General features: G+C 40.0%; 1 protein-coding gene across 3 annotated transcripts in view; it reads left to right on the top strand.

The window, feature by feature from the left end:
• Positions 1 to 1,756: 1,756 nt before the first annotated feature.
• LOC311306836 (NACHT, LRR and PYD domains-containing protein 12) overlaps positions 1,757 to 27,012 on the top strand; it is a 37,334-nt gene continuing 12,078 nt past the window's right edge. The window contains exons 1-9 of one of the 3 annotated variants that reach the window (XM_084435422.1): positions 1,757 to 1,933; positions 5,036 to 5,126; positions 16,935 to 17,045; positions 18,907 to 19,017; positions 19,145 to 19,255; positions 19,413 to 19,581; positions 19,702 to 19,921; positions 20,009 to 21,773; positions 22,025 to 22,198. In XM_084435422.1, the coding sequence (XP_084291548.1) occupies positions 5,056 to 5,126; positions 16,935 to 17,045; positions 18,907 to 19,017; positions 19,145 to 19,255; positions 19,413 to 19,581; positions 19,702 to 19,921; positions 20,009 to 21,773; positions 22,025 to 22,198 (2,732 nt within the window). In that variant the 5' untranslated portion in view covers positions 1,757 to 1,933; positions 5,036 to 5,055. Of the gene's footprint in view, positions 1,934 to 2,216; positions 3,352 to 5,035; positions 5,127 to 16,934; positions 17,046 to 18,906; positions 19,018 to 19,144; positions 19,256 to 19,412; positions 19,582 to 19,701; positions 19,922 to 20,008; positions 21,774 to 22,024; positions 22,199 to 27,012 lie in introns of those variants that run through there. The other 2 variants (XM_084435421.1, XM_084435423.1) reach the window with 2 other exon arrangements.

The raw sequence follows: 27,012 nt of genomic DNA, 5'->3' as shown, positions 1-27,012 counted from the left end.
TTATTAATTTTAAATTTTAAGGCCAGACATGTAGTTTGTTGAGTGTTGGTTTGTAAAGAAGGACTACACGCCTGCTCACATAGTCGGTAACACTTTATAATAACGTTCAGTTGTAAGTCATCTATAAGTGGTTAGTTAATGATGAGTTAATCATTTACAGAACATTCATAAATGATTAGCAAGTGATATACTAACATTTTATGTATGTTTTGTAAATTCTGTTACAAGTCATTTACAAGTGATTAGTAAATGATTAACTAATTATTTACGAAACATGACTATGCGTTCATAAATGATTAATAAGTGATATGTTAATGATTGTATGTATGTTTTGTAGATTCAGTTATAAGTAATTTACAATTGATTAGTAAATGATTAACTAATCATTTACAAAACATGAATATGCGTTTCATAAATGTTATAATAAATAATGTTTTTTTTTTTTTTGTATGTATATAGCAATTAGAGAGTGCTGAAAGTGTTGTAAATGCCTTGAATAGATCATTTATAACAGGTAAGTGTCACACATTTACAAGTGATGAATAGTTTACACTTTAGATTAGGGGATGCAGAAAGTGTTATAAATCATTTACAACACTTTCTGCATCCCCTAATCTAAAGTGTAACCTATTCATCACTTGTAAATGTGTTACATATACATTCGTAGATAACATTCGTTGATCTTATGCCTTTTTGATTCTTGAAGTGGTAATCTACGAATGAAGTGTAAGACATTTACAAGTGATGAATAGGTTACACTTTAGATTAGGGGATGCAGAAAGTGTTGTAAATGATTTATAACACTTTCTGCATCCCCTAATCTAAAGTGTAAACTATTCATCACTTGTAAATGTGTTACATATACATTCGTAGATAACATTCGTTGATCTTATGCCTTTTTGATTCTTGAAGTGGTTATCTACGAATGATGTGAAAGACATTTACAAGTGATGAATAGTTTACACTTTAGATTAGGGGATGCAGAAAGTGTTGTAAATGATTTATTCATGCATTTACACATCTATAACACGTCTTTAACCACTGTGCACCTGATGTGAGCAAAACATACAAATTTTTTTTACATCATTTATTAAACATTTATGAAACGCATAGTCATGATTTGTAAATGATTAGTTAATCATTAACTAATCAATTGTAAATGACTTATAACTGAATCTACAAAACATACATAAAATAATTAACATATCATTTATTAATCATTTATGAATGCATAGTCATGTTTCATAAATGATTATTTAATCATTTACTAATCACTTGTAAATGACTTGAAACTAAATTTACAAAACATACATAAAATGGTAGTATATCACTTACTAATCATTTATGAATGTTTTGTAAATGATTAGTTCATCATTAACTAAAGACTTATTAATGACTTACAACTGAACGTTATTATAAAGTGTTACCGCTGGACAATAACTTTATTCTAGAGCTGCTATAAAGCCAAAACAATCTCTGTTACTTTAATTTCCTATTATCACTGTAAAAAGCTGCTTTGAAACAATCTACTTTGTTAAAAGCGCTATATAAATGAAGGTGACTTGACTTAACTTCCTTTTTTTTAAATATAGGAAATAATAAATACAATATGGAAAAATATACAATCTTCTCACTTTCCCAAAACACTTCATACTTGCAATTTAAAGTTTGTGTTCTTTGAATTCAGTCAAAGGCCAATCTGTGGTGTTCAGATCCTCTATTGGTCATACATATTCTTGTCATGCAAATTCAGGTCAGAGTTCACCATACTTGAACTTTCAGATGCAGTGAAATACAAAACTTGTCTGCAGTTACTAGACGTTTGCTCCATAGACTTTCATTCTGCATGCGGGAGACCGGACACAGAAGCTCAAACTAAGAAGTTATGCATTTAATTGTCATCTAGAGTCATCTAGTTTTGCTCACCACTAAAGTAAGTTCATCTGCACATTGCACTTTGTTATAGGAATAGCCTCTTGTTACTTTAAGTTTAATAAAAAGGTTCTTTCTTGCCTAAGCCACATAGGGGAATCATTTAAATTGTCCTATTAACGCATCAATTTCCAAATCCAAAAGTAGCTGTTACTGTGCGCAAGAGTCTCGAATAAATGTTTAACTCTAAACGGGCACTTCAGTACAGCAGTACAGCTACATCGTCAAATAGCATGCGCCTGCTTCCCAGAAAATAACTCCTCCCCGTTTGAATTTAATGCTGCGCCACACTATAAGTGAAAGTGAAAGTGCCAGTGCCGCGAGCCTACGTGTCGGTGAGTTAAAAAAAAACACTGTTCATCTATTGAATCATTATTGGTTTAATCTATGATAGATTATTAAACTACTATCCCCGCTGATGTTTTTATGTTAACCTGCAGCACTTTGGAACACACTGCAGGAAAACGACATACGAAATAACATTCAGTAGCCTAATATGTTTTTAAATAGGCCAACAATGTTGGTTATGTGTAGGCCTAAGACGTGTTAGATCTTTCGATTGACGTGCATTTTGTAAAGATTCAATAAGTAGGCAACATATTGATAACCTTTATGCTGTAAATGATACAGAAAGAGGTGACCAGTAGCCTACCCTCTTGTATACAATGTTCAATAAATTAACCGAATAATTTAGATGCAAGTATATGCAGAGAGGGGTTGTGTTGGTGGACCGTAAACGGTTTATTGATTTTATTAAGTTATATGCCAAAACGATTTATACAAAATGTAAAATAGTTTTTTCTTCATGCATGTCGCATTGAGAGACCAGAAATGATTGCATAGGGTTATAACCAACAGTTTAACTTGGCCTACTTAGTTTAAGTGGCGCGTTAAAGTTAGTTTCGCTATTAGTTTTCCCGCTCTTCTGTTCAGAGCTGTCTTACAAATATATAGGCATAAATACCACAGGTAGTTTAAACAATATATTTAACAACTGTATATGGGCACAACAACATATACTCAAAACTGCCAACGCCTTTTATAGCTGAATATTTATAATTCGCTAAAATATAGAAAAGGGACTTTTAAAACCAACTCCGTTAAAATGTAAACCAAAACCAACTGCGTTAAAATGTTGGCATGGTCCAAGTGCCAGATCTACAGATGAGGTTTTGCCAATACCTCTATTTTTACACGTACTTATACTCATTTATTTTAGAAAGAAAATTTAGGCCTACTATACTTTACCTAATTTATATTTTCACATCCCAAAATTGTTGGTTCCTTGTGGTCAGACGGACTCAGGGGACAATTTAGCAAATATCTCACAGGCCTACATAATATTTTGGAGAAAAATCACTAAATTTGCATAATGTCACATTTCAAAGGAAGTTGTTCCTAGTTGCCACATTACTGCAGGTGAGCTTTTTCCAACATCTTTCTATATATTTTTTTACATTACAGTTTTTCCCCCAGTTTTTCCCCCCTTTTCTTTTGTAACATTTCTTTACAAAACAAGAATGACAGTTCTCTACTGTTAAGAATTCATGTAGTTTATGTTACAGTCCATGATTACATTACAGTACAAAAATATTCCAATTCTATAGATGGTAAAGAAATTGAAAGTAACTATACAGTGAGTTCAGCTACATAATTGTTTTGATAGTTTTCCATTTTCTTTTTAGATTTAGAATATTTTTCTAAATTAAATTATGGTTGAAATGTATCAAATTGCTTATTTTGCTTATTTTACTTTGTATTATTAGAATGTGTATGTTAAAACGTTTAAGTAATTAGATTGTTTTTAGATTTTGAATATATTTCAATATGATATTATTTTTGAAATGTATCAAATTGCTGTCTTATTCAGCTTTGTATTATTAGAATGTGTATGTTAAAACATAAGTCATTTGAATGAAATGTTTTTTTTATGAAGGTAATATGATGTCATAAAGAATCGCATGTGCAGGGTAAGATTTGTAAGATTGCAAGCGTAAATTAAATTTGCATGCGCAAGAGAAGATTTGTAAAGATGTAAATCACCTTTCAAGTGTAAGAAAAAATATTTGCAGCATTTTACTGTTATTCGTAAGTGTAATGAATGTATTGTGAAACTGCAGCTTCGTGCTAACGCAAAATAAATAGGATCTGTATTCTTCTGACTTCCATTTTTCCGCGCTTACACTTTTGGCACGTTTTTTTCGCACAAATACGGCCAAAAGCATTGCAAGCCTGTGAACAGCAATTTGCAACCGAAAACAACAGAGTCAGGAACTGCAAAACAGATTAATTGCGTAAAACCAAACTTTGTGTAAAAAATAAGCTGTTTCAAATGTCTAAATAGCTTGTTGTGTGCATGGGGCAAAAAAGTTCCCGGAATAACCCGATTTGTACAGTTGCGTCTTTCTTTTACATGCGCTTCCAGTTTTGGCACGATTCTCTCACTCACTGAGTTTTGCAAGAGCGAAGAGGAGGACGGGTCCACCTTCTTCATGTTCTTCAACTGTACAAATCGGGTTATTTCGGGAAATGTTTTGCCCCATGCACACAACAAGCCATTTAGACATTTCCAACAGTTTATTTTTTTCACACGAAGTTTGATTTTACGCAATTAATCTGTTTTGCAGTTCCTGACTCTGTTGTATTCGGTTGCAAATTGCTGTTCACAGGCTTGCAGTGCTTTTGGCCGTATTTGTGCGAAAAAAAACGTGCCAAAAGTGTAAGCGCGGAAAAAATGGAAGTCAGAAGAATACAGATCCTATTTATTTTGCATTAGCATGAAGCTGCAGTTTCAAAAAAACATGAATTACACTTACGAATAACAGTAAAATGCTGCAAATATTTTTTTCTTACACTTGAAAGGCGATTTACACCTTTACAAATCTTCTCTTGCGCATGCAAATTCAATTTACGTTTGCAATCTTATGTACACTTTCACAAATCTTATCCTGCGCATGCGATTCTTTATGACTTCATATTACCTTCATAGTTTTTGTTGTTTTGTATGTTGGTTTCAAACAGGAGGATACCAAAATACGAACTTACAGTCAGAGTTCCATACACAAAATGGCAGCCAAAAAATGTAACATTTGTGTCTTGACAGGAGTCCATTAATTAAAAAAAATGAGTGCTGGAGAGAATGATGATGGCTCTGTCCCTATGAGCAGTCCAGAAGAAGACCTTCACTCTGAACGGTGAGGACAATGAGAAAGTCACATACATTTCAAGATCAATTATGCTTTGTATTGATTTGAAGAGTTCAGATGCAAAAGCCTCTAAGTGCCATCTGACATTTTCTTCTAGAATGATCATTTTTATTAAGCTTGTATATTTAAGTTCAGTAATTTCACTTAAATGGCGATGAAAATTACCTTTTAATTGTCATTTAAGTGAAATTACTGAACTTAAATATACAAGCTTGATAAAAATGATAATAGATGAAAATGATTCTAGAAGAAAATTTCAGATGGCACTTAGAGGCTTTTGCATCTGAACACTTCATTTATTGACATTTATTTTAAAGATTGATTTTCACAAATGAGAGATGAATTAGAGACACTAATTTGTATGTAGGTGTAAGTGCTAGTGTGAATGTGTGCATGTTAGGGGTGTAACGGTACATGTATTTGTCCCGAACCGAAAGGTACGGATATCACGGTTCGGTGCATGCAGTCACACGATAAATACAGTCTGTCACAGGCGATCCACACTTCCATCCAGAAGGGGGCGTGCGGTAATGCAACACTATTTGCTATCAGTAAAAAGCGTTGAAGATGAAGAGATGATCAGTTGGTATGTTTACTTGTATTGTATCAACCAGTGTTTCAACTGCGGAAAGACTTCAATAAAAACAGCTTGAGAATAATATCTCACGTAGCATTACATTTACCTCAGGCATTTAGTGTCGACAGCAGGTTAGTTCGCTAGAGAAATGAACTCTAGAGAGAAGCATTTTGTATATGCACTATATTAGCTTACTCATTATATTTACTTAACCTGTTAGTAATGTCTTGATCATTTAATGTTTTCATGACAAATTTATTTAAACATACAAGTTATGACAGTAACTGTGTAAATGATTATGTTTCAAAAATGAATTGGAGTAGAAAATGTACTTTATAATTATATTTAGAAGTTCATGCAAAACCTGCCTCTTGTGCAATTTACATGTTTTTATTTTTTATTTGAGTGTTTTATTTAAAATAAGTGATTATTATTATTATTATATTTAAAAATAAATGGCAACTAAATTTAACAATTTGTGCTCTTTTGTTAATTTTAACCTTTAATATTATAGTAATGTGTAAGGGCTCCCTTTATTATCTACAACATCAGCTAAGATACATTTTTTATCCCTAAGGAATTTTTATAATAATTTAATTTATTTCAACACAGAGGCACATTTGTTAAGAAAAACAAAACACCATTAATAAAAAAAAAGAAAGAAGCAATTTTGTGTTTTCTCCCCCCTGCTGTAAAGAACCGTGACTTCTAAATCGAAGTGTGTACCGAACCGTCATGTTTGTGTACCGGTACACCCCTAGTGTGTTGGTCCTTGGATGGACTGGTCATTCAGAGTGTTTCCCTGCCTTTGACCCGAGACACGGGGATTGGCTCCTGCATACCTGTGACTCTACAGAGGACAAACGGTTTGGTAAATGGATGGATGGATGGATGTACACATTTTTCAAGCAAAACATCTGACTAAAAGAAGTTTGAAATGCTAAAACAATAGAGTAATCAACACAGTCAGTATTGTGTTTGTAAGTGTTTGTTTGTGGTAAGTGGATGATGTTGCTAGTTAATGTGATTCTTTACACCTGTGGTTCCTCTGTTGGACACCTGTTTGAATTTGAGGAGAACGTCTCGGTTATGTATGTAACCCTCGTTCCCTGAAGGAGGGAACAGAGACGTAGTCGGACGTACCGTACTGATTGGGATCACGCTTAGGGAGCCTGTCATCTTCGAATATTGTTAAAACGAGCCAATGCACATTGGTGTGCGTGAATTGCATCTCGCACTCCGCCCCGCAGCGCGGGTATAAACACGGAAGCGGATGTACACAGCACTTGTTTTCCGCTGAGGAGCCGAGTGGAGGTCGGGAGTCAGCGGTGGTCCAACAATAGTGGCGACGGGACTACGTCTCCGGTCCCTCCTTCAGGGAACGAGGGTTACATACGTAACCGAGACGTTCCCTTTCAGTTTGGTCAAGTCCGACGTAGTCAGACGTACAGTACTGATTGGGATCCCCATGAAAACGCCACTAGTGCTGCCACATTCCAGTGCCTAGACAAAAGCCTCCTGATCCTCCCGAATATTGAGGCGGAGATGGGACAGGGCTTAGGCCAGGAAAGTCACTGCTGTTCCACAAGACCACTGGGAAAGTGTTAACCTTTCATTGGAAGGCATACACTGTGGAAGCCACATCCTGCCTGTAGGGAAGTAACATTTGGAGAATAACACATATGGACTGAGCAAATAGGGCAGTACAACATATGGAATGTCACTGAGGTGGCTCCAGCCAATAACGGGGGAGACGCAACCGGTCAGTGACGGCAGAGCAGGCTCTGCCAAGGGAAGACATGGGCTTACCGGAAGGAGCCGTACCGTAGAAGAGTACACACATGGGATACCCGTAGGGATCGCAACATCTGGACCCAGCCTAGCACAAGTTCCACCAGTGCATACGAGTGGTAGGCCTAACATCGGATGCTCCGCCACATCCAACGCTGAAGGGATGTGGAGGAACTCAACAGGGTTCGGCTAACGGGCAACTCAACTGGAGCAAATGGTGCACGTATCCAGTCTATAGGAGGGGAATGGTGCACAGCAAGCCGACACCACAAATCGGGCTAACAGTGAAGCTGGCTTCATGTGAAGGGAGCCCATGAAAAGCCACCGGCTCGACACATAGGCTATTTTCCTAGCGAATGTGCTGGTGTCGCCCAGCCCGCAGCTCTAAAAAAATCTGTCAGTGAGGCACTCTGTGTCAACACCCAGAAAGGAGCTAACTCTCTCTTTGGAGGAGCTCACTACCCAGGTGGGCAAGGTGCACCTTGGGTATAAACACACCAAGATGATGGCAACCACTTTGCAGTGAGCCAACCTCAGCATGGAAACAGCCTTCTCTTCTGCTGGTTTTTGTAACAGACAAGAGCTGGATGAGGTCCTGAGGCTTTGCATTCTGTCCTGTAAAACTGCAAGGCGGAAGGAACAGGGAAAAACCCGGCTCCTCCGGGGCAGCGCTTGCAGGCTCACCACCTGGTCCCGTCTTAAGAGAGAGGTTGGAACTTTGGGCATGTATCCATTCTGGGGTCTCAGATATTGTGAGAGTTGGCCGGCCTGAATTCCAGGCACGATTCGTTGACCGAAAATGTGTGCAGGTCCCCTACCTTCTCGATAGAGGCAAGCAGGAGAACTGTTTCTTTAAAGGTGCCCTTGCATGGATTATTTTATTATTTTAGAATGTTTCCTGGGGTGCCCTTATAATGTTAGTATGTTTTTTAGATCAAAATTTGTTATAATTTAGAAATAAAAGGCATTTTTCCTAGCCTGATATTAGCCTCAGATTTGAACACTCTGTTTGAAGGGGCGTGTCTGCTGTGAGACTGCAGTGTAAACACCCACTGCTGTGATTGGCTGCTGTGATACTTCAGTGTAAGCCTGTTGATCACGTGAATGAAGATCTTATCATTGCAACGCAGTTTCTGCACTCTCACTAATAATTTCTCCAATGCAAACATGATGTACGTACAGTAAGAGCTTCGTTGTGCAGCGTAACAGCGTCATTGATTTCATAACGAGTTTTGGCAAGTGTCCAGATAAACTCGCGCTGTGTGATTGACAGCTTGGGCGACTGGAAAGGGATCGTTTTTTGATCGCTATCTGTATATTAATCACAGTTTAAATAAGATTATTTTCATCCTACTAAGAGAAACGACGTGAAGTTGATAGTTTAGTCACTGGCTTGATTTACTGATGCATAAACAGTATTGAACGACTTTGAGAGAAAGATTATCTGTCTGAACTTGAACAATTACACATCAGACATTCACATAACCCACTGGTTCTTCAGAGGCTCGGATGAAGGAACTAAAAAAATACCTTTGTGTTCGTTTGTACATCCAAACACTGAGCAACTGCCATGCTTCGCTCGTTTGCAAGCCATGATGTCTCTCGAGGAAAAATGATTCGGACGATGATTCGGCTGCGCAGTTCCGCCTGGCCTTGAACATGGGCTGGCATATGCAAATTTTTGGAGGCGTACATATTAATGATCCCGACTGTTGCGTCACAGTCAGTGTTATGTGGAGATTCGCCTATTTTTCAGGGGTGTTTTTCAAAAACGAGATTTAAATAAGAAGGAGAAAACAATGGGGTTTGAGACTGTATGTCATGTCCATGTACTGAACTCTTGTTATTTAACCCTCTGGGCTCTGAGGTGTTTTCTGGCCCTGGAGGTGTTCTGACATGCTCTGACATTTGTGCTTATTTCTGTTACTTGTGACATTTTTATGGCTAAAGTAGGGCTGGGCGATATGGACATTTTTTTTTTATCACGATATGTTTTTCCATATTGATCGATCTCGATTCTTATCACGATATGTAGTTTTTGCAGATGCTGCCAGTGTAAGGGACATCCTGAAGCTTGAAGAAACAAGAGATTTACTGAAACTAGAATAAAGTTTAATAACATAAAAAAAATAAACAATATGCCTTCCAATAATGGGCAAAAAATATTTTTGTTAAGGTCTTCATGCAGCCAAAGGATTCACATTACACTCCGACACATTCAAGTGCTAAACAAAGACAAAATAAATGCAAAAAGTAAACCACTATAATACTATTATACTGGTTTAACTCCCAGAGATTTTTTGGAGGTATTGAAAAATGCAAAAATAAAAGGTTGTGCACATCATTTGTAATTGCAAACATGAGTCATCTCCCTTTATACAATAATACAAACTTTTACTTACTGAAACATTGTATATAAACTAACAGCTGTGACAACTATCACATCAAATTGCTTTGGCTGGACAGTGAACATCTCAAGTACAAAAAGAGTAAACATGGCCCTGGCACAAATACTACCTGAAAGATTAAGGTAGATCTCTAGAATTGTTTTATAAGTAGAATGAAATCTGAGCCAAAATTGCACAAACATGTAAACATAGTAAACCAAGGGCTGGGCAATATATCGCATGACATTGTTAGGCGCATCTCGTCAGTAAAGCCGGTTCCTTGATTAGTAGTAAATCGCCATCACCTGCTTTCAGATGGAGCCGTAGTTAACTGACAAGCTGAGCCATATCGCATTAATTATCACGGACGTATTGCCTGCGATAATTAATGCGATATGGCTCAGCTTGTCAGTTAACTACGGCTCTGTGTTGTAAATGCCGCTCCATCTGAAAGCAGGTGATGGCGATTTACTACTAATCAAGGAACCGGCTTTACTGACAAGATGCGCCTAACAATGTCATGCGATATATCGCCCAGCCCTCTACATCTTGTGCACTAGTGAACATCATTTACCCCATTATAGGTTTTTTGCAAGAAAGACAAGTCTGTCCACCACATCTGGCTTTAAAGCTGCCCTATGGCAGGACACAATATTGCCACTTGTACTAAAAGCACGCTCCGGCTGGTACCAACCGCCGGCATATTTTGCAGACCGGCTTCGCCTGCTCCTGGTCGCTTTTGCCATATCCAAACCACGTCCACACAATTGACGTCGTGTTACCTTTTTTTTCAACAATGTCTTCGGTCTCGAGTGATGTAGAAATGTCACCTACACGTTCGGCATTATTTTCGCTGTCCTCAACTTCAGTTTCGCTAATTTTTTCTCCTTTTTCCAACTTTTTTCCCTCTCCCTCTCTCTCAGTCTCCTTCTGTTTACTGTAGCCACACTGCTCTCTGAGAAGTGGGCGTGTCCTACCGGCATACGGCAGCCGGCAGACTGATACTGTTGTTGTTGCGCTTACTTGTTCATGTGATATCGAATAATATGTCCCAAACATCGAAATCGTTCAAAATTTTATCGCGATCCCGTATCGAGATCGAATTATCGCCCAGCCCTAGGCTAAAGTCTGATTACACTGTATTCAGCACAAACTCTGCTACAATAGTATATCAGCAGCATGTATGTAAAAGTTTGTAGTTTTGAGATAATGACATTTATGCGTGGTTTGTGAAAATACCAAAAAAAATTGTCACTGAAAAAAGGTCATGAAACCCATACTGATTATTTCTTCACAAGACTTTTGAAAATTGTATCACGTAGCCTAGAATATTTGCTCCAAAACTATGTGAAAATCACCCTGACTGCTCATTCAGATAAGACAATATATTGATTTAAAATTTGTAAGATGTGTTTTGTGTAAGAAAGCTTTATGCGAGGAGGCGTGATCACATCATTAATATGTATTGTTTTCACACCTGAGAAAGACAAAGACCCTCCCTAATGGCCCTATTAGGAGCTATCAGGCCCTGTCATTCTGAGCAACATTGCACAAAGAATGAGGAGATTTAAAAAAGAATCGCTGTTTGATTGTTTGGATTTATTTACAACACAACATAATCCAAAGATACACAACAAATGACAAAAAAGCACATTTTTGAAAAAATGACCCAAAGACAGAGACATTTCTGACATTCCTAAAAACATTGTACATACCTTTCATTTCCAAGGTGTTTGATTTTCACTTTACCATGTTCATATACAGAGACTCATGTGAATGTTGAAGTCAGCAGGACTCAGTGGCATCTGGTCACTGAAAAAAAAAAGTGAACATACTGATATCAAGAGAAATATATGCCTGCACGATTTGGGGAATACATTTTAGATTTTTCTGGTTAAAATTGCTTTTTAAAATTCACAGAATACACACACACACACACATGTTTCCAACAATATATAATATAATGAACACCAGGTTTGTTGTGCCTTGTTAGGCATAGGCTACGTGCAGTGCTGCATAAAATAATAATAGCAATAACCTATAGCAGCCTATAAATCTTCCAAAAGATTTCAGTAACAACTACGCTAGAGAATAATATATTGATTATCATATGTTACTTCAAATGTTTCCATTTGTTATGATGATATGAAATGAGATAATAGTAAAAACATGAAGCCTGGTGCGTTTTGCTTTTCAAACGCGATCACGCTCCAAAATATGAAACATTCACACGCGATCGTGCTCCAAAATATGAAACATTCAAATGCACAGCAACAGTAAACACGGGTCTAAATATTATAATATTCACCATATATTAGGGCTGAACGATATTCTGTTTTAACATCGACATCGCGATGTGCGAATGAGCGATAGTCACATCGCCGGAACATGCGATGTGAAGGGTAACGTTAGTAGCACACAGTAAACACGAGATTGTTGTATGGCTTTTTGCTGGGGTGACATACGCGTTCCGCGTGCCTGCACAGTGATTGGTTCGCTGTGCCGCAGCTCACCGCTCACAGCCAACATTCACTGGCAATCCTATAGCTAAAAATGCGCTACGAAGAGGATCCGCTGCAAAAAAGTCAAAATTCAGTCAGCTATTTGGGACTAGCCTATTTCGTCTACAAAAAGGAGGATGTTGACCAAAAAGAGGTAGGCTACTTTGCTGGAGTGTTATAAAGTTGTGGATGTTTTTTTTTTTTTTAAGTCGTTTATTTTTCGTGTTCGCATTTATGAGGAAAAAACAATGTTATTAAGGACGCGACCGTTATGAAAGCGGCAATAAAAGACTGCTTTAAAACTTTCACAGATACCTCAAACAGAAAGCACAAAGCCTTTCTTTAAAACGAATTTCGTTTCGTATTAATTGTATCTTAATTTTAATCAGTATTTCATTATCCAATTTCCTGGATTTAATAAATAAATATTAAATAGCAGCCAGCGCCTGAACTGGAGATTATAAGCTATCATCCATGAACCGCAACTCAGCATAAAAGGTAGCCTACTCGCCTCACACACCTAATAATAATAATAATAATAATAATAATAAAATAGAAATCTCTACTTTTAAACAGAACCATTAAAAAAATAATAATAATAGCCTAATCTGTATGAAAAGTGCATTTCTCCCGATCACTGCTGCGAAGATCGCGAGTCAGTATTGTCAACTTAATCTTTACAGAAAACACTTGTTTATTAATAAACAATTAAAATGTCACATCGCAATATTTTACATATTATTAATCATTACTTTTGCTGGTTATAGGTGCCGTTTACATGAACGCGTCACTGAATCAGCACAGAAAACATAATTTTTCGGGTCCTAGAACCTGAAGAACGTTAGGTCCTGTGAAGAACGTTCACCGAATTCTGAGAGAAATATGTTTCTGGAATAAAATATTAAGTGGCCTTTTTTTTACTTGTAATGAAGCTTGCTTATTAGTGAAATTATTAATAACATGGAATGGTAATTATTGACTTTAGCCTGGATTGATGGCTCGCAATATCGCGATATATATCGTTGGGAAAAAAAATATCGCAATGTAATTTTTTTCCAATATCGTGCAGCCCTACCATATATCTAGCAACAGTTCAACTGCAATGTGAAGTTTATGCAACAATAACATAAACTAATAAGTAAGAATTTCTTACCTTACATCTTTCTTGTCTTCAAATCGCGTTCTTCTTCTTCTGAGGTAAATCCAATGTAAGCTCACTGCGTGTCTTCCAAACTCGACGAAAAGCAGAGACTTGTGTGGTGTTTTGTTTTTTGAGGTAATGAGTGCGATCGCGTTCCACGTGGAGATTTGCATGTAGACAAGTATTCGCTGAGTTTTGTTTCAGTTTATAGAAGTGCTCAAGAAAAAAAAGTTCACCGCGAGGGAGAGGCAGAAAGCACACCCTGTTTATTTTCTTTATTTGACAAAAACACAATGTTTTGATTTGATTGTAAGTGGACACATACAAAAGTAGAAATATCACAGATTCTTTTTTCATATTTCTTTTTTTCTGTATGACCATAAATGACGGCGTATTTTAAGTTTATGTTGCTGCTATGTGAAAAAAATCCAGCAAAACGCGTGGGCACGTTTGTCGACCCCAGAGGGTTAACTATGCCAAGATAAATTCAATTTCAAATTCTAGGGCACCTTTAAAAACAGGATTTTTAACTCAGCTGCCTGCAGTGACTCAAGGGGAGGTCTCTGAGTGCAGTGGCACCAGAGATAGGTCCCAGGAAGGTATAGAGGGAGCGCAAGGCGGATTCAGTCTCGTTGCTCCCCTCAGGAACCCGGCAATGAAGTCGTGCTTCCCTAAGGATTAGATCCACTGCATCATGATGTGTGTTAAAATAAAGGCAACATACATTTTGAGCGTGGAGGGTGACAGCCCTCGCTCCGACCCATCTTGCAGGAAAGAAGCACAGAAGTGATCGAAACACCTTCGGGGGTCTTCCGTGGGAAGAACACCAACAACGAACAGGTTCCACTTCAGGTCATAAGCAAGCCTCTACTTTTTAGAGGGAGCTCTCGCAGAAGTGATGGTATCTACGGTCATTTTAAAGTAGATAGCTGAACCTCCGCAAAAAAACATGGAGTTTCCAGAGGTCTGGTGCGGGTGCCAATGGTGCCCCGTCCCTGAGATGTCTCAGAGGAAAGGGTCAAGAAGGGGCTATTGAGAGGAGCATAAGTTCGGGGGAACGAGGTCCAGTAGGGCCATTACGGGGCAACTAAGAGACCTGCCCCTTCTTCTTCCTGACTAGCACAATGTTGTGCAAGAAGGCTCACTGGGGAAGCACATTTTGCATAGGCCCCGTGGTCAGCTGTATGCCAGTGTCTCTTTGTTTCAGGGAGTAAACTAAGAGTTCGGAGAGGCAACAGATGTAACTGCGGCCCCGAAGTCATCCCAAAACAGCTGGACCGCCTGGGGATGGAGTCACCACTGTCATCGGCTACAGGCTGGCATGAGGCCTTGTGGGTGGCACGATTTAGCAGGTCGGAACTTAAAAGTGGAAGAACCAATCTCAGAAGCTTCTGACTCCATAGGAGGAGGTGGCGGGCGAGTTGTGACATGCGAGGGAAGTGTATGAGCAACGGTCGCTATACTGAGCAGTGCAAGCTTTCTGAGCAGCTGCATCAAGCAAGGGAACTGCTAACAACTCGAAGCAATGGATGCCAATGCAGAGGGAGGTTCGCCCAGACACCCCCGTTTACTACATGCCTGTTATACGTGACCCCTCGGCTGGTGTTTAGCAGACACTTGTTCTAGGAGCGTTTTGGCCCGGAGAAGCAAAAGGTCTGAACACGGTTGAGAGTTTGGCGGCAGGCTAGGTGTCGTTAACACACGGAGCGTGCCACTCTGCCACGGCCACCTCGGGACATGAAGCCAGTGCTGAAGCGGTCAACATATGGAGGAAGCTGGTTATATGCGGCTGCGTCTACCATATGCCCCAGAAGCCTCTGAACATTTAAGTGGAACCCCTTCTCACTTCTATGTAGCACCGTTCCTGGTGAGGAACGTGTAGACCAAGTCCACCTCCAAACCGGAAAAGAGATCCTCAGTCCATGGCCGAGTTTACTATTCTTTAGTTGACCTGAAGACCCAGCTGGCTATGTAGCACTCAAAGGGAGGGTCTTGTACTGAGACTTTGACCCCTCAACGCAAGGACACAGGCATGGCCTACGTTGCGGAAGGGTAGAGATCTGAAGTATGCGTCCTTCAGGTCGAACGCTGCAGACCAATCTTGGGGATGAAGCATTGGGATTGCATTTCTGTGTTTGTAACTTGAAAGGAAGCTTGAAAAAGGGCCCTAATCAAGACACAGATCCAAGATGGTCGTAACTCACCTTTACTTGAGTACAATGAAGTACGGGCAACTTTATATGGCCAGCAGCCATATCACCCTGTAGCCCAAGACTGGTTGCCCACTGAAGCTAAGCAGGGCTGAGCCTGGTTAGTACCTGGATGGGAGACCTCCTGAGAAAACCAGGTTGCTGCTGGAAGAGGTGTTAGTGAGGCCAGCAGGGGGTGCTCACCCTGTGGTCTGTGTGGGTCCTAACGCCCCAGTGTAGTGACAGGGACACTATACTGTCAAAAGAGCACCGTCCTTCGGATGAGACGTTAAACCGAGGTCCTGACTCTCTGTGCTCATTAAAAATCCCATGGCATTTCTCGTAAAGAGTAGGGGTGTAACCCCGGTGTCCTGGCCACATTCCACCATTGGCCCTTACCAATCATGGCCTCCTAATAATCCCCTTACATTGAATTGGCTCTATATCTCTCTCTCCTCTCTCCACCTACGTCTACGTCGAACGTGACCGAACTGAAAGGGAACTGACTTCAAACATACACTAACAATCATCAAAACACAAGCTGATTGAAACACACTTAGACTTTAACAGTTATGAAGAATAATGATGCGTGTGAAGAGATAAGATCGTGCAGCATTTGAGACACACAAGAGACTTGCTTTGTCATTTTTTACAGCATAGCTACATATAGCACCATTGCTTTAATGTTACACTTACAGGCAGACACCAGTACATGTGACCCTTAGCTTATACACGGTAAATTATTTGGGTAACACTTTACTTAAAGCATTTATGTATAATGCATTATGAAGGCAGTCATTATGTGCATTATATCTTTAATAAATAATTGTAACCATAGTTAAAATGCATCATAATATTTGCATATTCCTTGTGAAATTGGTTGTTTATCATATGTTTAAATGCTATATACTTTCAAAAGGTGTAACAATGAATAGATAAGTTTTGTATGTGTTATAATTGTGGTTAAATTTATTAATGAAACCATAGAATGCATTATAAGGTGCATTACAACAAGGCATAAATGAATGCATTAAAAATACTTTTATAATGCATTATATATAAAGGCTTTAAATATAGTGTTACTATCTGTTTAAAGGGCATGGAGATACAATATATTATTTATTACATTTTATTGAGTTATAGAAAAAAACTTAGTAGTGGTTTATTTGTGACAAATATTCAGTCCACAGTTTTTTTCCCCCCTACTTAGAACCAACCAGGAGGGATCAGACTCACCAACATCACATCTGTCTCTGGAGAGTGACAGATCAATCCCTCTACCACTGAACTTCAGTGGTGAAGCACAGAGAAATACAGAAAGGTTTGATCTAATGAAAAGTTTACAGTTAACTTGTGTGTGTGTGTGTGTGTGTGTGTGTGTATATATATATATATATATATATATATACAGTGCAATGCATAAGTGAATACACCCATGCTAAAGTTTACTAAAAAGAGGAATAAAAAATCATATTTTGGAAATTGAACTTAATGCCTTAATTTAAAAAATTAGGAAAAATCCAACCTTTAAGGACACCAATTTTCTTTGTGAGTGAATAATGTATCGTAAATAAATAAATGTTCTTCCTTAAAATACATGGTGCATAAGTGAGTACACCCCTATGTTAAATTCCCATAGAGGCAGGCAGATTTTTTTTTTTTTTTTTTTTTTTTTTTTTTTTAGGATACTATGCATCCTGATAAAGTTCCCTTGGCCTTTGGAATTAAAACAGTCCCACATCATCACATAGCCTTCACCATACCTAGAGATTGGCATGGTTTTATTTCAGTTAGCCTAATAGCTAGTTTGATTTGCATTGAGAGATGATCTTATGGAAAGTACCCCATGCCAATCTCTAGGTATGGTGAAGGCTATGTGATGATGTGGGGCTATTTTAATTCCAAAGGCCACGGGAACTTTATCAGGATGCATAGTATCCTAAAAATAAATAAAAATAAAAATACTTAAAAATAAAAATCTGCCAGCCTCTATGGGAATTTAACATAGGGGTGTACTCACTTATGCACCATGTACTTTAAGGAAGAACATTTATTTATTTACGATACATTATTCATTCACAAAGAAAATTGGTGTCCTTAAAGGTTGGATTTTTCCAAATTTTTTAAATAAAGGCATTAAGTTCAATTTCCAAAATATGATTTTTTATTCCTCTTTTTAGTCAACTTTAGCATGGGTGTATTCACTTATGCATTGCACTATATATATATATATATATATATATATATATATATATATATATGAAGAGTTTGGTTCCATCACAGCGTACCATTCCACGCATTGTTAACAGTAACGGTGGCGCTTTGAATACACCTGGCTTCCTAGTTTTCCTTATCTACTTTTGATCAACAAACAAACAAACAAAAGATATGAATAATTTTGACGGCATTGATGTGCCTGTGGTGGTTTCTGAAGTAGGGAAGAAACGCAAGCCATTGAAATCTAATCATTTACGTGAGGAGATTAAGAAGATGAGGCACTCGGGAGGAGGAAAAATGCTAGCTGTTGCTTGTTCTCACACGACTGAATCAAACTTTTAAAAAACTTTCAGATTGTTTTACTCAAAGTCAACAAAAAACGAGCAGGACCAAGCCATTTTACAGCTGATCGCCGTCAAAAAAGTTCAGGAGGTATTTCCTAGCGATGGCTGATTGAATGTATTTTTTAGTCCAGTGCCTGTATATAAGATTAGTATTGACCGAGTTCAGAGGCTGTCATATGTGGATCAACTTACTTTGTTGTGTATTTTCAACAATTTCAGTATGAAAAATAACTTTTATTCAATGGATTAATTGCATTTTTTTTTTTTTTTACGTGTCATAAATTTATTGCATTTTGGGGGGAAAAAATATCCGGTTTTATAATAAATATTTGAAAATCAAAATCTGGATTAGAATTTTTTTATGTTATTATAACCTAAAGGTGCTATGTGAAAGTTTGAAACAGAAAATAGTGGTTTTCATCTTGCCACTTTCTTGGTAAAGAAAACATTTTTACTCAAATTAATCAAAATGGATTTATCTCGTTTTGGAACCAAACTCTTCATATATATATATATATATATATCTATACCTGAAAGACCATATGTATGGTCTTTCATGTGTAACGATAAACATACTCATTTGCATGTGTGGAAGATTATCTGACTGTGTTTAAATCATAGATCCAAACATGAGAGATCAGACTCGACTACATCACATCTGTCTCTGAAGAGTGACAGATCAATTCCTCTACCACTGAATTTCAGTGATGAAGCACAGAGAAATACAGAAAGGTTTGATCTAATGTAACATTTACAGTAAATATAACATGGAAGTGGAAAAGTATAAACTGTCTTTCATGTGTAAAGAAGATAAACATACTTGTTTACCTTTGATAAACGTTCTGTGTTTTACTTGTAGCACCAAACAGGAGGAATCAGACTCACCAACATCACATCTGTCTCTGAAGAGTGACAGATCAATCCCTCTACCACTGAACTTCAGCAGTGGAGCACAGAAAAATATAAAAAGGTTTTGTCTAATTAAACATTTACAAAGTTAGCATGAAAATGAGAAAACATGCTGAAATAGTTTTAAAATGCCTAGATAATCCAAAATAGACAAAATATTAATAATTAATATTCAATATTAATTTAAGTTAACTGATTAATGTTGAATATTCCTGCAGGAGGTTGTCTGTGGAAGAGACCCAAGACCAGGTGGAGTGCAGACCTGCTAAAAGAGTCTGTCAGCAGCATTACGGAGCTCCAGTGGTGTTCTGTAAGACAGATAACATGCACATCTGTAGCATCTGTATGGGGCAAGAGCACCAAGGCCACAGTAAATTCTACATTGTGGTTAGTTTTCCATTGAAATATCTTTTCAGTTATTCAACAGACAATTTAATTTTAAAACAAATTATATAATTTATGGTTGATAAACATTTTTCTATTGGGTACTCTTTTATTTTACCACAGAAATCGAATGTGCCAGGCAGTCAAACCATACTTTATGATATTATGGGGGACATGGTAACAGAATTCTTCAAAACCTTCAAAAGAAAACTATCTGAGGATTACCCAGAATGCTTAGGGAATCAGCCAGAGAAGCTCAGTCCCTCTGATGCTGCTGAGAAAATGGTGGAGAGCTTTGGAGGAGAGGCAGCACTGAGGATCGCATGTCACTTCGTGGCAAATGGTAGGATTATTATTTAATTGAAGTTTAAATTAAGATTTTTTATTTTTTTTTCTTCATTTCATCTAAACATCTCTTACTTTTGTCTAGCTAATCCACTTCAAAAAATCACAGATGCCAATAAAGCAAAGCTTAAGAAAAAATGTCAACATTTAATCGAAGGAAATTCATCTCAAGGTAAACAATGCTTTTTGAAGGATATCTACACCGATCTTTACATGACAGATGGTGGAAGTGGAGTGATAAATAATGAACATGAGGTTCTGAGGATTGAGATGATTTCACAAAGCAGAAACACGCAAGGAACTTCATTTGCATGTAATGACATCTTCAAGACACTGCCAGGACAAAGAAAACAAATCAGAACAGTCCTGACGATGGGCATAGCTGGCATTGGAAAGCATGTGTCGGTGCAGAAGTTCATTCTAGACTGGGCGGATGGAAAATCAAACCTAGATATCAATGTTATCATCCATCTACCATTCCGTGACCTCTTCCAGAAAAAGGGGAACTGTAGTCTGCTACAGCTGGTTCAACAATATGCTCCTGAGGTGAAAGAAGAAAATCTTTCAAAACTGAAAGTGCTTTTTATTTTAGATGGTTTAGAAGTCTGTCAGTATCCTCTTGATTTCCATAAGAATGACTACTGCTCTGATATATATGAGAAAGTTCCTTTGGATGTGCTGCTTACAAACCTCATCAAGGGTAATTTGCTTCCCTCTGCTCTCCTCTGGATAACTACAAGACCTTCAACAGCCAATAGGATCCCTCCTGAGTGTGTCCACCAGGTCAACGAGATTCATGGGTTCAATGACCATCAAAAGGACGCATACTTCAAGAAGAAAATCAGTGATCAGAAGCTGGCAAGTGAAATCATAGCACACATCAAATCATGTCAGAGCCTCTACATCATGTGCCACATGCCCATCTTCTGCTGGATTTCTGCCACTGTGCTAGAAAATATGATGAGTGATCGAAACTCTGATGAAATACCCAGAACTCTAACTGAGATGTTCACTCACTTCCTGCTCATTCAGATCAGTCTCAAGCATAAGAAGTTCAATGGAGCTGATGCCAATAATCCAAAGAAACTGTCTGAATTTGACAAAACATTGATTCTGAAACTGGGAGAACTGGCTTTCAAGCAAATGGAGAAGCACAATTTTATTTTCCAAGAAGAGGATCTAAAAAATGGTGGCATTGATGCGAGTAAAGCCTCAGAGTACTCAGTGTTCACAGAGATTTTCAGAGAAGAGCTGGGATTGTACAGGGAGAAGGTCTATAGCTTTGTACATGTGAGCTACCAAGAGTATCTGGCAGCGATATATGCGCACTTTGCATGTGTTAATGATGGGGAAAATGTTCTTAACAAAGACAAATCCACAAATCTTTCTGATGTACATCAGAGTGCAGTGGACAAAGCTTTAGAGAGCGAAAATGGACATCTTGACCTTTTCCTTCGCTTCCTTTTGGGTCTTTCTGTTGACCATAACTGCAATCTCCTGGAAGACCTTCTAACCAAAGGCAGCTCATGTAAACCCTGTGAAGATAAAAACTTGATAGTGTGTTACATCAAAGAGAAGATCAAACAGGAACAATCACAAGAGAGAATCACCAATCTGTTCCACTGTTTAAATGAGCTGAATGACAACACTCTTGTTAAAGAAATTCAGACTGCCATGAAATCAGGAACACTCTTGGGTAGAGAGCTGGAGCCAGAGCAATGGTCAGCACTGGCTTATGTCTTGTTGAATTCTGGGGAGGTATTAGATGAGTTTGACATGAAGAAGTTCAACACATCAACAGAAAACCAGATAAGACTGCTGCCTGTGCTCAAAATCTGCAAAATGGCCAGGTCTGTTTTTATTATCCATACTGTATACAAATTGTTTATAATATGTTGTACACTGCTACACCGCCATATATTTAAAATATCATTAAAAGGCTTTCCAGCCTAGTGAACTGAGACTTTAATAACAACCTTATTTTGTTAGAACGTTTTTGTTGCATTGTCACATTTAAATGCACACAGTAACAATATGAATGGTTTGTCTGAAGAACTTAAAAAAACAAAAAAAAAACGGAAAAATGCACTCTTGTTTACAGACTAGATTGTTGTAATCTCTCATCTGAGTCCTGTGGAAGAATCGCCTCAGCTTTACAGTCAGTCAACTCACCCTTGAGAGAGCTGGATCTGAGCAACAATAAACTAAGCAAGCCTGGAGCGATGGTCCTCTTTTCTGGACTAGCAAGTCCACTTTGTCAATTACAAAAACTGAAGTAAGTAGTCCAAATAGTCAATATGTATGAGGTATCTCTTAGAAACCCTGTTCTTGTCAGAATCGCAGACTGGCGACTGGTGTCATATAATTATCAATTACAAAACAATTTGATATGTATTCTCTAGAAGCCAGGCTAAACAAGTAAACATTGTTATTGTCCTTAATCACATCTTATACACCAAAAATATACACATCAACAGTAACCTTAATAAATCATTAGAAACATAACCTGGATAAATGCACTTCATTATTTAGACTATGAATATCTGTTGATTATTTGATATGAGATGTTGTGATTGTAAATCCCTTCTACATACATCCAGAATACTCAGAATTTCTTGCACTTAATTTTTTTTTTCACAGTTGGTAGGACACATTTCTCAACTCTTAGGTCACTTTTTCAAAACTCTTAACAGTTCTCATAATGAACTTTCAACTCAGCAGTTGAGTACAGCAGGTAATTTCACATTCAGAGTGCATTCAAACTATCAAAACACTTCATGTCTCAGATTCTTCATAAGACGAGTAAAGGTTGTCACCCATCAAAAACACTTTGTCACTCATGAGGCATCGACCTAAAACACTATCAATCGTTAGCATTATACAATATTTTCTTTTGTGAAATGTATTCAAAACAAGGATAACAGCTCTCTCCTGATAAGAATTCACTACAATATATGTAACATGGTCCATGTTTAAATTACAGTACGAAATTATTCTTAATTAGACTCCTATTGTATAGATGGTAATTGAATTGAAAGACTTAACAGCTGTGTCAGCTACATCTAATTGTTTTGATAGTATTTTATTTTTTTATTACACTTTATGTTGATGGTCCCCATTAGACATTCTGTTGACTGTAAGTAATGTTGTACCTACATGTCAACTAACTTCTCGGTTATGTATGTAACATACCTCCCTGAGTAGGGAACGGAGACGTTACGTCGTGACGACAAATGGGGTTTCGCATAGAAAGCCTCTCACCTTCGAGTATACAAAATGAGCCAATGGCAAGAAAATGCCATGGGTCTGTGGAATTTGCATAGCGTTACTCCGCCCCACCTTGTGGGTATATAAGGAAGTACGCTGGCAACATGCAGTTATGTTTCCGCTTCGGAGCCAAAAGTTTTTTTTCACTCACACAAGCCATTCTGAATTATCTTCACTCTACGAGACGAGCGGCTCTCCAGTGTGTTGGTGCAACAGCAGGTTCCAGCGAGATCACATTGCCTGCTGCTGATCTGTGCTGTGATCTTCCGACAGTGTGTGTGCTTCTCCCTGGGCGCTTCAACACTCTGCTGAGCTTTTTTCTCTCTCTAAAAGAGCTGCACGTGGCACGTCTTTTTCAAGATGGTTCGCCAGTGTGTTTTCTGGATGTGGGTGCGTGATCCATCTGCTTAACGGTCACGAGCGCTGTTTGGCGTGTTGGGCTTAATCAATGGATGAGTCATGTTTTCATTGCGGGAACATGACCATTGTGATGTTTAGATCGAGACTCAATGATCTCCGTGTGGGTAGAGTCCCCTCTGCCACACCCCAATCTATCTCTTCCTCGAGAGGGGATACTTTGGCTGGTGGCCAGGGTGATCTGAGAGTTATGATGTGGCACAATAACCGACGAGTCATTCCTCGGGCCACGCCCCCCTCCACATCGCAAACAGTGGAGTTTCCGTGTGTGCCTGTTTCCTCTCAGGGACCCAGTGTTTTCATTCGGGGCTCTGGCGGATGTCACTCACAGCATCACAAGGCGGGCTTGATTCCTCTGGAAATGAGGATTCGACTGTGTTGCCTCCCTCGGGAGTGCCAGCGTTAGCTGAGTCAGATCCAGAGCTGACGGCCATGCTTTCCCGGGCAGCTGAAAGCATCGGTTGGAGTGGCCGATTCCAAGCATCTTTCATACTCGAAGGTGAGAGGCTTTCTAAGTGAAACGTACTCGGTTACTAACGTAACCTCGGTTCTCTCTAGAAGAGGGAACGAGTACTGCGTTTTATCAAAACGCTACGGGAAAAGTCTCTTTTCACGATACACTGAAGCAAAAAATTATCCTTTAATTTTCATATATGTAAAACGCGTTGCGGCAGCAGCAGACAGCTGAAGCAAGACGGCTTGTCCGCTCATTGGCTGCTCTGCGGCAACTGCATAAGCCTATCGAGCGCGGGCTGATGCAACATCAGACCAATGAGGGCGCTTCGCGCCCTCCTCGCCACTTCCCGCCGAGACGGGCGTGGCTTACCTCTATAAAAGAAGCTCGAGAAGGCTGATTCACTTGATTTTGATCGCCGAAGCGAACCAGAGTGAACCAAACGCACGGCAAGGGAACGCAGTACTCGTTCCCTCTTCTAGAGAGAACCGAGGTTACGTTAGTAACCGAGTACGTTCTCTTACGAGAGTTCTCTCGTACTGCGTTTTATCAAAACGCTACGGGAACCCCTTGCAAAACGCCGTGCGTGCTGGGATAAAAACACTGATCACCGGAAGCTATTTCAGGCATACAGTGCATAACCACCAGATAGACTCACACAGAGTCAGGGAATAAGGGGGGGGGGGGGGGGGGGAGCCTTAATTCCCTATATTGTAGCGTCCGCAGACTTAACATGACCTCACAGGGAGAGTCTAAAGACAGGAGGGGTTTCCTCCGTCCTTATATAGACATGTCCACAGACACGAATATGACATCACATAGCCAGGGTAGGGAGCCTGCACTAATGTGGGAAAACGTGGGTCTTACACAGTTCTGCCCAGTTTAGTCGGTAGCGCATTGCGCCTGTAAATAGATTACACCGACAAAAGCTTAGCCTGTAAGGCGGGAACTTCTAGGTTATAAAACCTGATAAATGTAGACGGAGAGGCCCAGCCTGCCGCCGTACATATATCCTGTAAGGAAATCCCGCTGGACCAAGCCCACGAGGAGGCAACGCCTCTCGTAGAGTGCGCTCTGACTCCCAACGGGCATTGAATGCCCTTGGCAGTATAAGCCAGCGCTATGGCGTCAACTATCCATATGGATAGACTCTGTTTCGAAACAGCCGTTCCTTTGGAACGTCCGCTGAACGAGACAAAGAGCTGCTCTGTCTGTCTGAAGGCAGCAGAGCGGGACATATAAGTTCTTAAAGCCCATACAGGGCAAAGAAAACTCGAGTCCCCTTCCTCGCTCGACGCCGGCAGGGCAGCCAGGGAAATGACCTGAGCCCGAAAAGGCGTGTTGAGGGATTTCGGCACATAGCCGTGCTTAGGTTTGAGTATGACTTTAGAGTCATTAGGACCAAACTCCAAGCACGTCGGGCTCACGGAGAGCGCGTGCAGATCGCCTATGCGCTTCACTGAAGCGAGAGCCATCAAAAACACTGTTTTAAAAGACAAATGTTTGAGGCTGATTGATTGGATAGGCTCGAAAGGGGCACCTTTCATGGCCGCCAGGACCATAGAAAGGTCCCACATAGGGACTGAAGGAGGTCTGAGTGGATTCAGTCTCCTAGCTCGCCTGAGGAAGCGGATGACTAAATCATTCCTCCCCAGTGACTGACCCAGCGTTGAACCGGAGAACGCTGAAATAGCCGCCACATACACTTTGAGCGTGGAAGGGGATCTGCCCTTATCCAACAGCTCTTGTAGGAAGGAGAGAACCTCCGCTACCTCACATTCGAGGGGTGAAAGGCTCCGAGCTGTACACCAGCCGGAGAAAACCGACCACTTTGAAGCGTAGAGCCGCCTGGTCGACGGCGCTCTAGCCTCCGTGATGGTATTCATGACTCCCTCTGCGAGACCAACGGGTATCCGTTGAGCGCCCACACATGAAGGGACCACAGTTCCGGGTGTGGGTGCCAGATCGAGCCCCTGGCCTGCGAGAGGAGATCTCTCCTCAACGGCACTGGCCATGGAGCGATGTCTGCTAACTGCATCAGAACTGGGAACCATGGCTGATTCTTCCAGAACGGTGCTACAAGCAGCACTGGGCATTTTGTTTTCCTGACCCGTTCCAACACCTGTGGCAGGAGGGAGACGGGGGGAAAAGCGTATAGCGGGCAGCGCGGCCACCTTTGGGACAGCGCGCTGTCGGTCTTTGAAAAGAATGCGGGGCAGTGAGCGTTTTCGTGGGACGCGAATAGGTCCACCTCCGCTTTGCCAAATCTCTCCCACAACAGCCGGACTGTTTGTGGGTGTAGAGACCATTCGCCTGTAGGAACGTTGTTCCTGGACAGTCTGTCCGGGCCCACATTCAGAAGCCCGGGCACATGTACTGCTCTCAGCGAGCATAAGTTGTGCTGAGCCCATAATAGGAGGCGTTTCGCCAGCCTGTACAGGGATATGGAATTCAGACCGCCCTGGCGATTTATGTAGGACACCACTGCCATGTTGTCCGAACGGACTATGACGTGTTGGCCCTTGATGTGGGGACAAAAACGCGTCAGCGCGTTGTACACTGCCAGCATTTCTAGGCAGTTTATGTGTTGGAGCTTTTCTCGTTCCGACCATAGGCCGAAGAACGGTCTGCCCTCGAGCAGCGCTCCCCATCCCGAGGTGGATGCGTCCGTAGACACCATCCTCACCCTCGAGGAAGTCCCCAGGCTTACACCTGATTGGTACCAGTCGTTCGCCATCCAAGGCACCAGGGCTGTGACACAGTCCTGATCGACCCTGAGGCGTAAATGACCGGACATCCAGGCTCTGCGCGGTACCCGCGCTTTCAACCAGAACTGCAGCGGGCGCATGCGGAGCAAGCCCAGCCGGAGAACTGACGATGCTGAGGCCATGAGACCCAGCATCCTTTGAAATTTCCTGAGCGGGGTGAAAACGCCACTCACAGTCGATGAC

Source organism: Rutilus rutilus (assembly GCF_951802725.1).
Source record: "Rutilus rutilus genome assembly, chromosome: 17".
Lineage (NCBI taxonomy): Eukaryota > Metazoa > Chordata > Actinopteri > Cypriniformes > Leuciscidae > Rutilus > Rutilus rutilus.
The sequence above is the reverse complement of the archived record's forward strand: the minus strand, read 5'-3'. Positions and strand labels throughout refer to the sequence as shown.